The sequence below is a fragment of the Pelophylax lessonae genome, assembly GCF_965119305.1.
Source record: "Pelophylax lessonae genome assembly, chromosome: 2".
NCBI lineage: Eukaryota > Metazoa > Chordata > Amphibia > Anura > Ranidae > Pelophylax > Pelophylax lessonae.
The window spans coordinates 152,718,630-152,734,429 of record NC_138769.1 but is presented as its reverse complement, the minus strand read 5'-3'; the positions used below and the strand labels follow the sequence as shown (position 1 = coordinate 152,734,429).

Here is a 15,800-nt window from a genome sequence, read left to right as displayed (position 1 = left end):
ACATCCAAACCACCACCAGGATTCAAGATCTGGGCAGCTGCCGAGGAGTGATACGGGGACCAGCCAGCATGAGAGCGGAGTTCGGGAGGAGGCTGCAAGGTATGCGGAAGCAACATCGGGGACCAGCGACAGAGCACACCAGGCTCGGCTGGGAGGATGTGATCCGCCGGCAACTCTGGCATGAGGCGCTAAGCCACGAGCGGCACCATCAGGGGAAGATCCTTCCCTCCTCCACAGAGATGTACCGGAAGCAGTACCGTGCGCGAGAGGTGTTCCTGAGGGAACGACCGCGAGATGAAGGGAAGACGGAGCTCGGAAGATTGGTCCAGGAGGAAATGAGGCTGGACGCCAGCTACAGAGCCCTCCGGTGGTTCGCGGCTCAACTGTGGCCAGGTACAGCAGATGGCAGCCCAACAGAAGGCGTTGGCTATGGCGGCGTGGGGCTGCTCCATCAAAAAATGTACGGAGACCCAGACTTTGGGAGCGATGAGGAGTGGCGGCTGGAACACATTCTGGATTTCCGAGATGAGGTGCTGGACCTCCCCGACGAGGCGTGTGACCTGGAGGAATTGGAGTTCCTGGTTGAGCAGGAATGGGAGCTCGAGATTGCCTACAAGCGGCTGTTTGACGGTGATCAGCAGCCTGGCATGGCTCCCGTTGCCTGGGACTGTCCGAGAGAAATAGCAGACAGTCACGAAGATGAGAAGCAAATGGGGCCAGGGGTGACCCTGCGTTTTCCCGTACTAACTGCAATGGAAGAAGCAGCGATGATACAGAGGACACTGCGAGCGCTAGAATGCCGGAACGCACCAGAGGTCCACCAGGCAGCGAGACAAGCTAATAGCATGAAGGTCTCAGAAGGGGGAGTTGAGACAGGCGCTGGAAGGCTGGGAAATGGTGATCAGCAGCAAGTCCAGAGTATCTCATCTGGTGCCCCAGCAGAAGCATTGGCTACAGGACAGAGTGCCCCTGGCATCTGCCCAGCATCAGAAAAAGAGTTGGATCCGGAGAGTCTGAGAGAGGATCTGCGTGAGCTGTTTTCCCAACAGCAGATACCCCCACCGGGAGTAGAGGAAGCAATTCTCCCTCCCCAACAATTGGACACTACCCCAGTGTTTATCCTCCCAGCAGAAGCGCTGGCTACGGGGCAGAGTGCCGCTGGCCTCTGCCCACCCTCAGAGGTAGATCCAGGGAGTCCGAGGGTTGACCTCAGTGAGCCGTTTCCCCAGCACTTGGACACTACCCCAGTGGTTATCCCCCCAGCAGAAGCGCTGGCTACGGGGCAGAGTGCCGCTGGCCTCTGCCCACCCTCAGAGGTAGATCCAGGGAGTCCGAGGGGTGACCTCAGTGAGCCGTTTCCCCAGCACTTGGACACTACCCCAGTGTTTATCCCCCCAGCAGAAGCGCTGGCTACGGGGCAGAGTGCCGCTGGCCTCTGCCCACCCTCAGAGGTAGATCCAGGGAGTCCGAGGGGTGACCTCAGTGAGCCGTTTCCCCAGCACTTGGACACTACCCCAGTGTTTATCGCCCCAGCAGAAGTGCTGGCTACAGGGCAGAGTGCCCCTGGCATCTGCCCAGCATCAGAAAAAGAGTTGGATCCGGAGAGTCTGAGAGAGGATCTGCGTGAGCTGTTTTCCCAACAGCAGATATCCCCACCGGGAGTAGAGGAAGCAATTCTCCCTCCCCAGCAATTGGACACTACCCCAATGTTCATCCCCCCAGCAGAAGCGCTGGCTACAGGACAGAGCGCTGATGGTCTCTGCCCAGCATCAGAACCAGAGATGAAGAATCCGGGAGACAGTCCCTGCAAGATACCTTCTCAGCGGCTCGTAACTACACCAGGAGAAAAGCAAGTACCTTTTTCTCCCCAAATGCATAGCCCTACCAGCCTACATTCCCTACCAGCGGAAGCGCTGGCATCAGGGCAGAGAATTATTCAGCTCCCCCCAATATCTGCAACCCTGCCCTGGATCAGAGGAGTGCAGACAGCTGTTCCCACTCTGCAGCGGCTGTTTTTATTCATGGGAGACCCTATGTGCGGTGTTGCTCCCCAGCGCCAGAGTCGTTCTTTTACTTTTCCTGGTTGCCTGGGGTGGAAGTTTGTGACTAACGCAGGTCCAGACCAGTTGAGGGTCAGGAACCTCGTTAGCCTGTTTTTAAAAGGGGAGAAATGTGACAGAACCCACTGTCACTGTGTGTTTTGGAGGGGACTGTGCGCAAGCCTCCTACCGACAGACTATGGGCCAGAAGATACTGGAGTTTGGCGCTGCAGCCTTTTGACTTTACCATCCACTACTGCCCTGGGAAGCAACGCCGACGAATTATCCAGGCAAACAGACATTGACTCTTTTTGGGATTTGTTACCCGACTAATTCAGGCACAGACCAGTTGGAGGTCTAGTACCTGGATTAGTCTACCTTTGGGGGGGAAGAGATGTGACGGTACTAGCCGTCACTATGGGTGACGGATCACCCTGTCCCTGGATTGTAAACCCCTTTGTGTCATTTTCTTATGAGTTTGGGACATTGCATTTTATTTTCCCTTTATTCATCCTCTGAACAACTGACTCATGGCATTGAGTTAATGTAATGTAATGTTACAACCCATCCCCCCCCCCCTCCTGTTTCTGTGTCTAAGTGTGTGGATTCATGGCAGACAATGGTCGGAGTTGGAGACATCTCTCCGCAGGGGGTGTGTATTAAGACTGCATGTTTCAAATGTACAAATGTTCAGTTCTCATTGGTTGGTTCCCTTCCCCCCCTTCTGTGGAAAGGCTAAGGGGAGTTTCCCTAACTGTATGTAAAACTATTGTCTTGGAATGTAATAAACAGTTTAAGCTCTGCATGTTTAACCCTCAACACCTGTGTGGATTGTCTCGTGATTGAGGGGTTAAGGGCTGGATATGACTTCTCCGCAGGCTGTGGGTGCGTTTGGAGGACAGGAGACACAGATTCGGCGGATGTGCCCAGCTGGGGTACAAAGATCCGTTACAGTGACAAAGCTCACCGTGAAGGGGAAAGATGTTAAAACACACCTTGATTGTTTAAACACTGTTTTCACCCTCTGCTGATCACCTGAAAGGTATTAGCTGTGACAAAGCACTTGTCTGCCTAAGCTGCTCTCACCCCATGTTGTTGGCATGTTGTTTCGCCTTGGCACGTAAGTGCCTGCGTATTCGTCTCCTTGGAAAGCTCTGGTCAAGCAACGCCTTCAGTGGCGTGTTTGTAGCGTGGGATCGTTTGTGCGTGCATCTTCACCATTGATACATAAGTGTACGATTGGAGCAAGAGGGGCGTGTCTGGATGCGATCGGCATGCATGTGGATCTCCTGTAGAATGCCGCGCATGCGCAGTACAACCACAAACAGTGCGATTCTTAAAACAGGGTTTTAGCGCGCAAGCCTCTGTCAGAGGCTGGAGGGATCGCAGAGTGGCAGCAGCTGGGTTGCATGAGTCACTGTGGTATGTTTACTGGCACAAGGGTTCTGTATCTTTGGGATAATCAATGCTGTGCATGATAAGCTGTATAGCTTGGCACAAGCCTTGAGGACACTAAAGTTAGTACCTCAGGTTGGTCTTTCCTAAAAGCAATGTCCGCCCGAAAAAGGGCTGGGGGGGGTGGGCACAGCTGGAAGGGGCACTGTGATGCCCCTGTCAGGACTTGAAGGTCCAAGCTGTGCTTCCTCTGTGTCTACTCCCCCTGAAGAGCCAGAGGCGATTAGCCAATCTGAGCCATTACGGTTGTCAGGCATAATAACTACTTCTAGTGCTTCTGTCGCAACCTACGTCACTAAGGACTGAAGAAAAAGGACAGGCGCCAATGTAGTTAGCCAGAAAGGTTTATTGCACAATATACATAATAACTTACATGTGTAAGTTATTATGTATATTGTGCAATAAACCTTTCTGGCTAACTACATTGGCGCCTGTCCTTTTTCTTCACTTCTGCCAGCGGATTCTTCGGAGTTTTCCTGTCAGTGCTGCCTTGTATCCAGCCATTTGGGACAGTCCCGAAACAAGAATCTGGAGCATCCCCCGCGCCCCTCCTACAGTGGTGGACTCCTTTCTTTCTTGCCTGGTAAGAAGCGCCCAACAAACTTTTTTTCTGTACGTCACTAAGGACGGTTTGGCATCGGCTTTAGTCAGCCTTGAGGGTAAGATTGCTGACATGATTGAAGCATCGCAAGGAGGGAGGAAACGTGGTAGATCCCCCTTCACCTGAGCCACCCCCTGAATCAGTGCAGGATTGGGCAGAGGATGTGCAAGAAGCAGCTGTGGAGGACCCTTTAGAAGGTCAAGCTGAATCCACTTCTGGGGAGTCAGGATCTGAGGAGTCATACTAGGCTTCTCAAACTCAGAGATTGTGAATTCAGTCTCTCACTGAAATGGTCCGGTTTGGATGCAAATTACCTCCTTTAGAGATGTCTGAAGTCTTTTTCCTCTCTATGCTCATTGTGCCCTCCTCATAGTCCTCAGGCTTTTCCCTTACATCCACTCTTGGAGCAAGTAATGTATGCTCATTGGAATCATCCCGATAGGATTTTTATTCCTCCTAAATGGTTTTCACTATTGTATCCAAAGTATTGTATCCAAAGGAGGAAAAATTCACTAAAAATGGAGTATACCTACTGTGGATGCTGCCAATTCTTCAGTTAATAAAAGTTTAACTTGTCCTGTGGATAATTCCCAGGCTTTTAAAGATCCAGCTGATAAGAAGTTGCAATCTTCACTAAAAGCCTCCTTTGCTGTTGCAGGGTCTGCGATACAACCAGCAGTGGCAGCTATAGGAGTTTGTCGGTCTTTGAAAGACCGTACTAAGCGAGTGTCCAGGACGGTTCCTTCTCAAGGAGAGCCTGTGGAAGATTTGACAGCTCTACCTCCGCACTTTATGTTTTGCAGTGGATGCTCTTAAAAAGCAGATGTCACGGTGCGCTGCTACCTGTTAAGAGGAAAAGCAAAACCTCCTTCTTTTAAGATTCCCAGCACTCACACTCCTGGTTCTGTTAATTCCAGGCAGTTGTGACGACCACAGCCATCTGGTAGAACCAAGCATTTGGGGCAAGGGCAAAAGAAACCCTGGGCCCAGAGATCTATCAAGTCTACCTTGTGAAGAGGCAGCCCCACTCAGTCAGGTGGGGGAAGGCTGCTATGGTTCTCAAAGGTCTGGGTAGAAATTCAGGACAACTGGGTTATTTTCACCATCTCACAGAGATACAAACTGGAATTTCGGATGTTCCCGCATCCTCGGTTTGTAAAGTCAAACATACCTGAAGATCCCCTAAAAAGAAAATCTCTCTTTCTGGCTCTGGTCCCAAAGAGTGATTACAGAGGTTCGGGAGGACGAAAGATTCAGGGGTTTTTACTCAAACCTTTTTGTAGTCCAAGCCGTAGATGTGAGACCCATTCTGGATCTCAAAGCTCTGAACCAGCTTCTGAACATTCATACTTTCCATATGGAGTTCAGTCATGGCCTCCCTACAGGGAGAAGAATTTCTAGCATCCATAGACATCAAGAATTCATATCTTCACGTGCCAATATTTCAGGCCCAACAAAGGTTTTTACTCTTTGCAGTAGAAAACCATCATTTTCAGTTTGTGGCCATGCCCTTCGGGTTGGCCACGGCTCCAAGAGTTTTCACAAGGATCCGAGCTCCATTATTGGCTGCTCTAAGGTCTCAAGGGATATCAGTGACAGTACAGCTCTTAGAACGTCTGGGTTGGATCCTGAACTTGGCAAAGTCAGCATTACAGCCGGTCCAGCGTCTGGAATATCTGGGTTTACTTGTGGACACAATACAGACAAAGATATTCTTGCCATCAAAAAAGGTCACAAACCTGAAGGATCTGGTTCGATCCGTAAGAAGGCAAAAGTATCCTTCTGTACGTCTTTGCATGAAGTTCTTAGGGAAGATGGTGTCCACATTCGGAGCAATTCCCTATGCTCAATTTCATGCCAGACCCTTACAGAACAACATTCTGTCAGCATGGACTGGAAAGGTCCAGTCCCTAGACTGGTGCAGGTCTCTGGTACTAAGAGTATGTCAGAGTCTAAGTTGGTGGTTGTAACCAGAAATTTGGAAAAAGGGAAATCCTTTCTTCCAGTAGTCTGGAAAGTAGTGACTACAGATGCCAGCCTTTCCAGTTGGGGAGCAGTTCTGGAGGAAGCCACTGTCCAAGGGAAGTGGTCTTGGGTAGAGAAAAGTCTCCCCTCAATATCTCGGAAATCCGGGCAGTCTGTTGGTCTTTAAAGTACTTCGGGGTCACCCTGTCAGGGTACAATCCAACAACGCCACAGCTGTGGCTTATATCAACCACCAGGGAGGCACCAAAAGTCAGTCAGCCCAGAAAGAGGTGGATATCATCCTATCCTTGGCAGAAAGTTTGTTCCATGCCTGTCAGCAGTTTTCATTCCAGGAGTAGAAAAAACTGGCAGCCAGACTTTGTGTCATCAACAGATGTTTCCAGGGGAATGGTCCTTACACCCTGAGAGCTCTGCATCTATCTGCCAACGCTGGGGGGTCCCAGATGTAGATCTGTTGGCATCCAGTTGAAGAGATTTGTGTCCAGGACCAGGGATCCACTCACAGTCAGAGTGGATGCTTTGGTGACTCCTTGGGAGGAGTTTTCCCTGATCTATGCCTTTCCTCCGGTTCAGCTGCTACTGCGTCTGTCACGCGGAATCCAGCTAGAGGGGGAAACCAGTAATCCTGGTAGCTCCAGGATGGCTGAGGAGGGTTTGGTATGCACAAATTCAAAAATTTGCAGTGACAAGGCCTTGGGTTTTTCCACTGCGTCCGGACCTACTCTCTCAAGGTCCGATATTCCACCCTGCTTTACAGTCTCTAAATTTGACGGCTTGGCTATTGAAGCCTTCATTTTGAAGGAGCGGGGGTATATCTGGCCCTGCAGTTTCAGTTTCTACCCTGATAAATACTAGAAGAGTAGGTGCCTCTTGGGCAGTTCGCCATCAAGCTTCTATGGCTCAGATTTGCAAAGCCACAACTCGGTCGTCAGTGTATACGTTCACGTTTTCATCGGTGCTTCAGTGTTTTGCCTGTTAGCTATATACCTTCTTGCGGATTATCCTGATCCTACATCCAGTATCCTGTTACCCCATCTCTGCTACCCTTGTTTCCATTTCCAGTCATAGTTATGCCCCGTTTATTTTATCTTCTCTCCATTAGTAAATAGTGTATTTATCTTATCTTAGTTAGGTCGTTGGTTTGGTTTTGCTTCGCTGTCATGTTTAGTTTTCACTTTTGCTGTGTTTTTGGTTGGTTGGTGTTGTGTGCATTAATACATTTTATTTTAATTAAACAGTCTGATTCCAGTTTCCTGAAGTGTAGCCCACTGATTTGGTCATCCCTGCTGCATCTCTATACCTGCATTCCGTATCCCTTACAGCTGATAAAAATATGGAGGCTACTATTATTTGCCTCTGCTTCTGAATATGTGACTTGCCTGGTTCTTATGGTAATTGATTCCGTACTCTAAGTCACTGACCCAGAACATGTAAAATCAGCCTGTGATGGCCAGGCAAGTAATATTTTTAAAAGTGGTCAGCAACAGTAACCTCCCTATTTTTCAAAGGTTTTCTTTAAAACTTTCCTTTTAATATATTCCTCAATAGCCACAGAGGATATAAATCCACTTTGTGAGCACCAAACACCTTAGCAAGCCCAGTCACTATCTTGTAAAAGTAGCACCTTGCTGTACATAGCTTGTGCAGAAAGCGTAGCTGTAGGAGGGGCCCAGCAGCTCCACTCTCTACAAGCTACCTGTGTAAAACTATAGGCGTGGGTGGAGACAAGACCAGTCATCCTACACAAGGAGAGAGAGCAGCAGTGACCAGTCTTATTACAGAAAGTTCCCGTACAGAGGCAATTTTCACACTGGATTACTGCACATAACTGAGAAATGCACAAAGCAGTCCTAGATTCAAGTAAGAATACAATGTCTCTTGTATGTTTGCTTATCTTACAGTTCAGGTTTAAGGATTTCTTAAAATAAAAATACATTTTTAGTCCGAATGCTTTAAAGACTTTTAAAAGGGTCATATGAGTTACTTTTCATAAAATGAAACAAATATCAAGCACCTGAATTTTTTGCAAGATAAAATATATAAATATACATACGTCAGCATATATATTTGTATGTTGTTGTTTTTACCTGCTGCCAGTAGCAATTAGAAGTTGGCTGTACTGAAGGAATGATCCATCTCTAAATTTCACCCTGGCTTCATCTGTGTTGACTGAAACCGCCTGCATGGCAACAAAAATACACGCTTTTGGAATTATCTAAAAAAATAGGAGCATTTCATTATCTGTGCCTTACTATGTCGTCTGTGGGATACAGTCACTGTTTTAACTGCATTAAACAGTACGCATTCTCTTACAGGGCACAAATGTGTTTCCCTGTCTACTATAAATGTTATTACTTGCTGTATCCACAAGAGGGCAGTCATATTGCATGTTAAAAGGTTTGCAGAAAAAAGGGAAGTCATAGAACACAAAATGATAGAAAGTAAAAAATGTATGTACGTACAACTGGCTTCCATATTTTAAGCTACAGAATAGTGGAGAGCTAGGAAATAGGGAGCCTCTTAAAGAGGACCCCCCCTTCCCCCCTACAGAAATGGCAAAATAATTGAATACAGTGTGCAGTAATCAATGTACTCTGTGTACCTATATATTTATTATACTGCTTTTTTTTTCTAGTGTGTATTTTTCTGCCTGGCCCTGTTCCCTTGCTGCCATTTAGAAAATGTATGTTATAATACACATGCATGAGATGAAGCGCATGAGGTCATTTGGACTTATGCTGTACAACATTATATGCTTTACAACATTATATTCACCTATTTTTTTAACATTTTCTTTAAACAAATAATTTTTACACTATATGGTACTTTCAGATTGTAAATGGATACAAAACTGGCTAAAAGACCGAATTCAGAGAGTAGTGGTTAAGGATTCCTCTGAATGGTCTAGGGTTATCAGTGGTATACCCCAAGGTTCAGTGTTGGGATGCTTATTTTTTAATACATTTCTAAATTATATAGGGTCTGGGATTAAAAAGTATAATTTCAGTCTTGGCAGAGGACACCAAGCTATGCAGTGGAATAACGTTCTTACAGGAAGTCTCTAACTTACAAGTTGACCTCAATGCACTGTTTATTTGGGCAACTATGTGGCAGATGAGATTTAATGTTGATAAATGTAAAGTTATGCATTTGGGGATTAAGAATATGCATGCATCATACATTCTAGGAGGAAAACAACTGGGGGAATCAATGGCGGAGAAGGATCCTTTCTTGTATTAACAGAGGCATGGACTCCAGAGAGAGAGATATCATTTTGACCCTGAACAAATCATTAGCAAGACTCATCTGGAATATGCAGTTCAGTTTTGGGCACGAGTTCTCAAAAAGGATATCGGGGAACTGGAGAAAATGCAGAGAAGAGCAAACAAACTGATAAGAGGCATGGAGGAGCTCAGCTATGAGGAAATATTAGAGGAACTGATATATTCTCTCTTGAGAAGAGATTAAGGGGGGATATGATCAACATGTACAAATTAGGGATCGACCGATTATTGGCAATGCCGATATATCGGGGGCCGATATGCACTTTCCCCAATATATCGGATTCGGCCCCTGAGGTTACCGATATTGCCGATATTTCGGGAAAGTGCTTGTACTGGAGTGATGCCTGCAGCTAGAGACATCAACCTGGTATCAGCGTCCATAGCCGACGGTCGGCTGTCTTGTAATGACAACCAATGCGGCGGAGAAGCCACTCGGCTGTCATTACAAGGAGCGGGAGGGGACATCTCTCCCCTCCCGCCACCTTCTGCGGCTCGCCCGGGTCTCCCGTCCCACCGTTAGACCCGGGCATCCTACCTGCACGGCAGCCGAAGAGAAGACCCAATCAAAGCCGCATTCGGCTCTGATCGGGTCTCCATGTAAAAAACCCGGAAGTGATATCATGACATCACTTCCGGGTACTCGGCGGCAAATTGAAACAAAATGCGAGCATTCAAAACAGCAAAACTTGGCATTTTGAATGCTTTTAAGTGCAGAGGGGTTTGGGGTCTTTTAGACCACCAGATCCCTCCACAATAGTACCTGTGAAAAAAAAAAAAAAACAATTTTTTTAAATGTCCGAAAATATCGGCCAATACCGATATCTAATGACCAAAATATAGATATCAGCCCTAAAAAACGATATCGGTTGATCACTAGTACAAATACATAAGTGGTCTATATAGTGAACTTGGTGTTGAGTGTTTCACTTTAGGTCATCACAGAGGACAAGAGGGCACTCTATGTCTAGAGGAAAAGAGATTTAATCTCCAAATAGAAAAAGGTTTCCTCACAGTGAGAGCTGTGAAAATGTAAAATAGACTTGTAAGAATATTTATTAATAAATATCTTGCGCTCGTACTTAATTATGTCAGAATATTTATACTGCTCTGAATATAGCAGTGTCTATGGTTAATAAGCAAAGATCTGTGAAAAAGGAGAGTCTTCACCTATTGCCATAAATCAATGTCGTGAATTCTTTTTAATTGATTAATTTCTTTTTAAAAGCATATACCAATCTTAGTGAGTACAGTCTACAGTGTGGAATATATATAAAATATTTATTCTCAAGACATGTAAACACAATATATGATCAAACAAGAAGTGACACAAAAATAACTCTACATAAAAATACTAACTTCAAATAATCAATGCAATGTGATGTTTAGCTCAATAATGAAAGTGAAAGTAAAACAAAGTGAAAGCAAAACTAAAGCAAGATTACCATTTCTTCCCAGGTATAGTATAAGCCATAAATTAATGTTCTATATAAACAGACTACAATGGCCTGCGTAATGCATAGTTGAAAGTCATTCAACTGCAGATGAAATGAGAATAAGCCATGCAAAACGGAAGACTTAAAATTTCAAATAATGCACTGAATCTGATATTAATAAAAATGTATAAAAACAAAAATCAGCTTTTTAGAGAAAAATCTACTATAGCTTATACGGCTGGGATTGTAATCTTATTACCCTTTAATATGCAATATAAAACATATAAGGAAAGAATAAACAATTGTTGAATAAAATCAAATAACATAGCAAAGCATGATTACCACACTTAAGATGGCCGCTAGCTTCAAAATGGGCGTTACCAGAGTCCTAAGATGGATGCCAGTCTTAAGATGGTGGCTTTCCTTCAAGTTTCAGATGAATGATGGACAAATAGAGTATGTCTGGATGAGTCTATTGAGGAATGTAATAGCGTGTGTGATGTAAGTGTATTGTCTGATGGGCAGTGTAATGTGTGTCCTCTCTCTTATCTGGGTTGGTCTTTTATATGGTAAGAACAAAGAGCTATAAAAATTACCATAAGTAAAACTCAGAGGGATGAAACATTATCCCAATTGGTCGGGATATTCTATACCTAAACTGGTGGGGTCAGAGACACACCTCTTTTGATAATTAACCCAATACTTGGTATAATAAAATTAAATAAAATTAAATGATGATTTCTCTATATGTAAGAGTAATCATAAAACACAACATAAAACTTTGTCCAGACTCCCAGTACATACATAAATGTCCACCTGTATCTCCATCATTCACCTTAACAAGTAATGCCATTTCAATAATTATATTATTTAACACAATATAATATTTTTATATGGGAATATCTAAAATTATCTCAAGACTGCACCTGGTATTTTGTCTCCAGAGGGCAGTATCGTACCGTTCATTAGATTTTGTATTTAACAATAATTAGAACAATTACCACTCTTCTTATCTAATGACCTCTGACCTGTCGGCTAGTGAAAAGCAATTACTTATTTGACCATGCCATAGGGCTGTCAGACATAGTCTAGTTTGGTATATTTACGACACCTTGAGCACTAAACTAGTCCAAAGCAATTCTTATATAAACACTCCTACCACATGCCTTAACATGAAGTAATTCGTTTTTAAGACACACAAGTCCTTACACATCATAGAAAAGTATACTTATGTATATATATATATATATATTATATATCTAATATTATATAAGTATCAAGTTCACACTTGTATATTAACGATAATACATTGTATTCTTATTAATATAGATCTTACATATGATGATGTTTTCTAAAACTTATTTTTAAATAATCCTTTAAAAGAAATATACTGACTATATTGTTCATTGTTATATATACAGATAAGATTACAGGCCAGCCTAGCCATGAGTGACTAGTACGATGTCTCGCCAATTGATTCTTATCTGATGAAATGTATGTATTGCCTTATTTACGATTACATAGATACAAAGATCTCTGTTGAAACTATAAGACCCTATTGTTGAAATTCTATGCTCTCTTGTAAGCTTGTAAGAGACATTTTGAAAATGAACCTTCTTTGACCTTAGAAACAACATGGAAGCCATCCTGTTCAGAATCTCTTATATACATAATATGAAATATACATGGCTTTTAAAATCATTTTTCTTTTTACCTATTATTATTTTAATCAACCCCCAATAACCCCGACAGACTCCCTCCAGAGGTGGTTCTGGCAAACTCAGTAAATGTTTTTATTTATTTTTTTTAAAAAGCCTGGATTCTTTCTTAAATGTACATAATATAACTGGATACTAACATTTATAGGTAAAGTTGATCAAGGAATACCCCATTGCCTCTTTGTGGATCAGGAAGGATGTTTTTTCCCCTGCTGGAGCAAAGTGAATCATGCTTTACTGGGAGTTTTTTTTCACCTTCCTCTGGATCAACTGTGGTGTATATGGAATTATATAAAATTTTATTTTATTTTTTTTTCTATTTTATTGGTTGAACTAGATGGACTTGTGTCTTTTTCTCAACCTGACTAACTACGCAATATGAGCAAGATGAAGTGAATGTCGTCATATAGCGTGTGAATAGTATAAAAATACCATAAGATCTTGCAACTTCGGAGATCTCTCCGAAAGCACCAGTGATGTGGTCTTTTGTCTTCCAGGTGTGGTCAAGGCTACATCACTAGCGCTTCCAGGAAACCAGGAAGAGGACACAGGAAAGGCAAGTTAAGAAAAAAAAAAAAAAAATGTTTTTTTTAAACTGTTTAAAAACAGTGTTAGATGGTTTTACAACTCTGCATCCTGGTGTGAATTTTAGTAAAAGTGGGAATTTCCGCTTTATATATATATATTTTAAAAAGATACATCATGCTTTTTGGGGGGGGATGTAGTTTAAAGTGAAACTATGCATCTTTCTTCCCCATCAAGCTTCTTCAAGAAATGTTAAAAAGCCATTACAGACTTCATATGCAGACCAACTACCAGCTGACTTACGCAGTCTGCCATTAGCCAGCATTGTCCACAAGGTTCTGAAAAGGCTTAACATGTTAGGCCCGAGCCATTACAAAGAGTTCACCCTGATTAACCGGTTGCCGACCGCCGCAAGTACATTTACTGCGGCGGTCAGCCCCGGCCAGGCAGAGTGACGTAGGGGTACGTCACTCGCCTGTCACTGACTTGTGAGCCAATAGTGGGCGCGCGCCCGCCCCAGCTCATTCACTTACAAGTCAGTGCGTGTGACCGGCGGACCCGATTGTCCGCCGGTCACTCACGATCGCTCCATTGAAGGGAGAAAGGCAGGCGGCTAATGTAAACAAGCCGCCTGTCATTCTCCCTGGTGTAAAAATGGAGATCAGACGGTTCTACTATGTAGGACCGTTGATCTCTGTTTTTACACCAGTAGCCATGTCCCTTTACAGTTAGAAGCATGCCCCTAGGACACACTTAACCCTTCCCTCTCCAATACAGTTAACCCCTTCCCTGCCAGTGTCATTTTTGCAGTAACAGTGCACATGTATAGCACTGATTACTGCAGTAATGTCACTGGTAACCCCAAAAGTGTCAAAAATGTCAGTCAAGGGTCCGATCTGTCCGCCGAAATGTCGCAGTCCCGAAAAAAAAAAAAAAAAAAAAAAAAAAAAATCGCAGATCGCCGCCATTACTCGTTAAAAAAAAAAGACCAAAAATGACAAAAGTCTTTCCCTTTGTTAGTAAACGCAATAACTTTTGTGCAAACCAATCAAAATACGCTTTTTGCAATTTTTTTTACCAAACATATGTAGCATAAAACAAATTGGCCGAAAATGTTAAAACATTTTGATTTTTAAATTTTTTTTTTTGGGAATTTCATATAAAAAAAAATGTGAAAAATATTGTTATTTTTGCAAAATCAACGCTCTTTTTTGTTTATAGCGCATGATCAAGAAAAAAAATAAAATAAAATTGCACAGGTGATCAAATACCACCAAAAGAAAGCTCTGTTTGTGGGAAAAAAAGGACGTCAAATTTGTTTAGGTACAGCGTCGCACGACCGCGCAATTGTCCGTTAAAGTCACGCAATAAAAAAAAAAAAATCGCAAACAACCCCCTGGTCAGGAAGGGGGTAAAATCTTCCGGGGCTTAAGTGCTTAAAGAGAAAAGCAGTGACAAGTCTTCTGGTAGCTGATATCTGCAGTGCCCACAGTAGGGGGACAATAACCATAATTGAAGACAATATATTGTGTATATACAGTAAGCTAGTTAAATGTCCACTACAAATGCAGACTCCGTAAAAGTTATTTTTTTAATATTAAAAATGTATTTCTAGATATAGAATATTAACAGAAAAATGTGAGTATCCCAAACACAGGCTAATTAGTTTAGCCAAATACCAGATTGTATATACTCCCTTTTACCAATGCTTATTGTGACTCTTTAACAAATACTTGGTCATGTAGCACTGTGCCCAAATTCATTTTTATACTTTGAGACCCATAGAGCATCTTTTGGTGGTGTTTAATGATCACTGAGTTTTTATATTTTACTATATAAGGAAAAAAGGCCAAAAATGTTCAAAAAAAAGTTTTTCTTTTAAACTTTGTGTAATAAAGAATATGAAAAAAAAAATGCCAGGCCAGTAAATACACAACCAAATTACATGTCCACGTTTGTGAACTGTAAAGTGGTTTAGTACCTGGAATAGCAGCAGAGATCCACCTGGGGCTCTGTACAGAAAAAAAAAAAAAAAAGAGAAAGAGGCAAGAGCAAGGGGAAGAGAAGAAGAATTTTTTTTCCAAAAGAACATGAGCAAAAAAGAAAAGAAATAGAAGAAAAAAAAAGGGTGAGGGGAAGTAAGCAGCAGTCTGACCACGGGACGTAGACTCGGCATCCTGTAACTCCAAACTAGAAGAAGGCGCAAAGTGACCACCATAGGACAGATCTGCTTCTGTACTTATATGGTCCGATTTAAACAGAAATGAAGAGGAATTGGTGGGGTCACAGAGTATTTTAAAGCTAAGGAAGAAACAAAAAGTACAACATGCTACATTTGCAAACAAGTACAAGTAAACACAGACACATGCATGAAATATTACATTTTGATGTTTCATACACTTTAAGGCATATATCTATAATCAAAATTTAAAACCATATATTAATTTTCATATTTATTTTATTTATAGCCTACTCCAATTATTTTCCATGAGCTTGAATTTGTAAACTCAATTTGTGAAGATCCCCACAGGCAGCCATTGGCTGCAAGTGCTGATTGAACGCTGGCTTTTCAACATGACCAGTTGATGACAGAAGCCAGCCGTTAGACTGGCTTCTGTTGAACAGAGAAGAGTACACACATCAAAATTCAGCTTCTTCCTGCTGAACCAGCCGACTTTCGTTATGTGTGTACCCGGCTTAATATTGGATTGTCAAATATACCCATGGTTTGTATATTAATTTATGATGTCACCACAGAT

At 43.0% G+C, this 15,800-nt stretch overlaps 1 protein-coding gene across 1 annotated transcript in view; it reads right to left on the bottom strand.

The window, feature by feature from the left end:
- Positions 1 to 15,800, bottom strand: part of LOC309546498 (apoptosis-inducing factor 3-like) — a gene marked incomplete at its 3' end in the record, with an annotated part of 218,559 nt that overhangs the window by 151,788 nt on the left and 50,971 nt on the right. Inside the window, exon 9 of the mRNA XM_082246237.1 lies at positions 8,169 to 8,260. Within this exon, the coding sequence (XP_082102363.1) occupies positions 8,169 to 8,260 (92 nt within the window). The remainder of the gene's footprint in view (positions 1 to 8,168; positions 8,261 to 15,800) is intronic.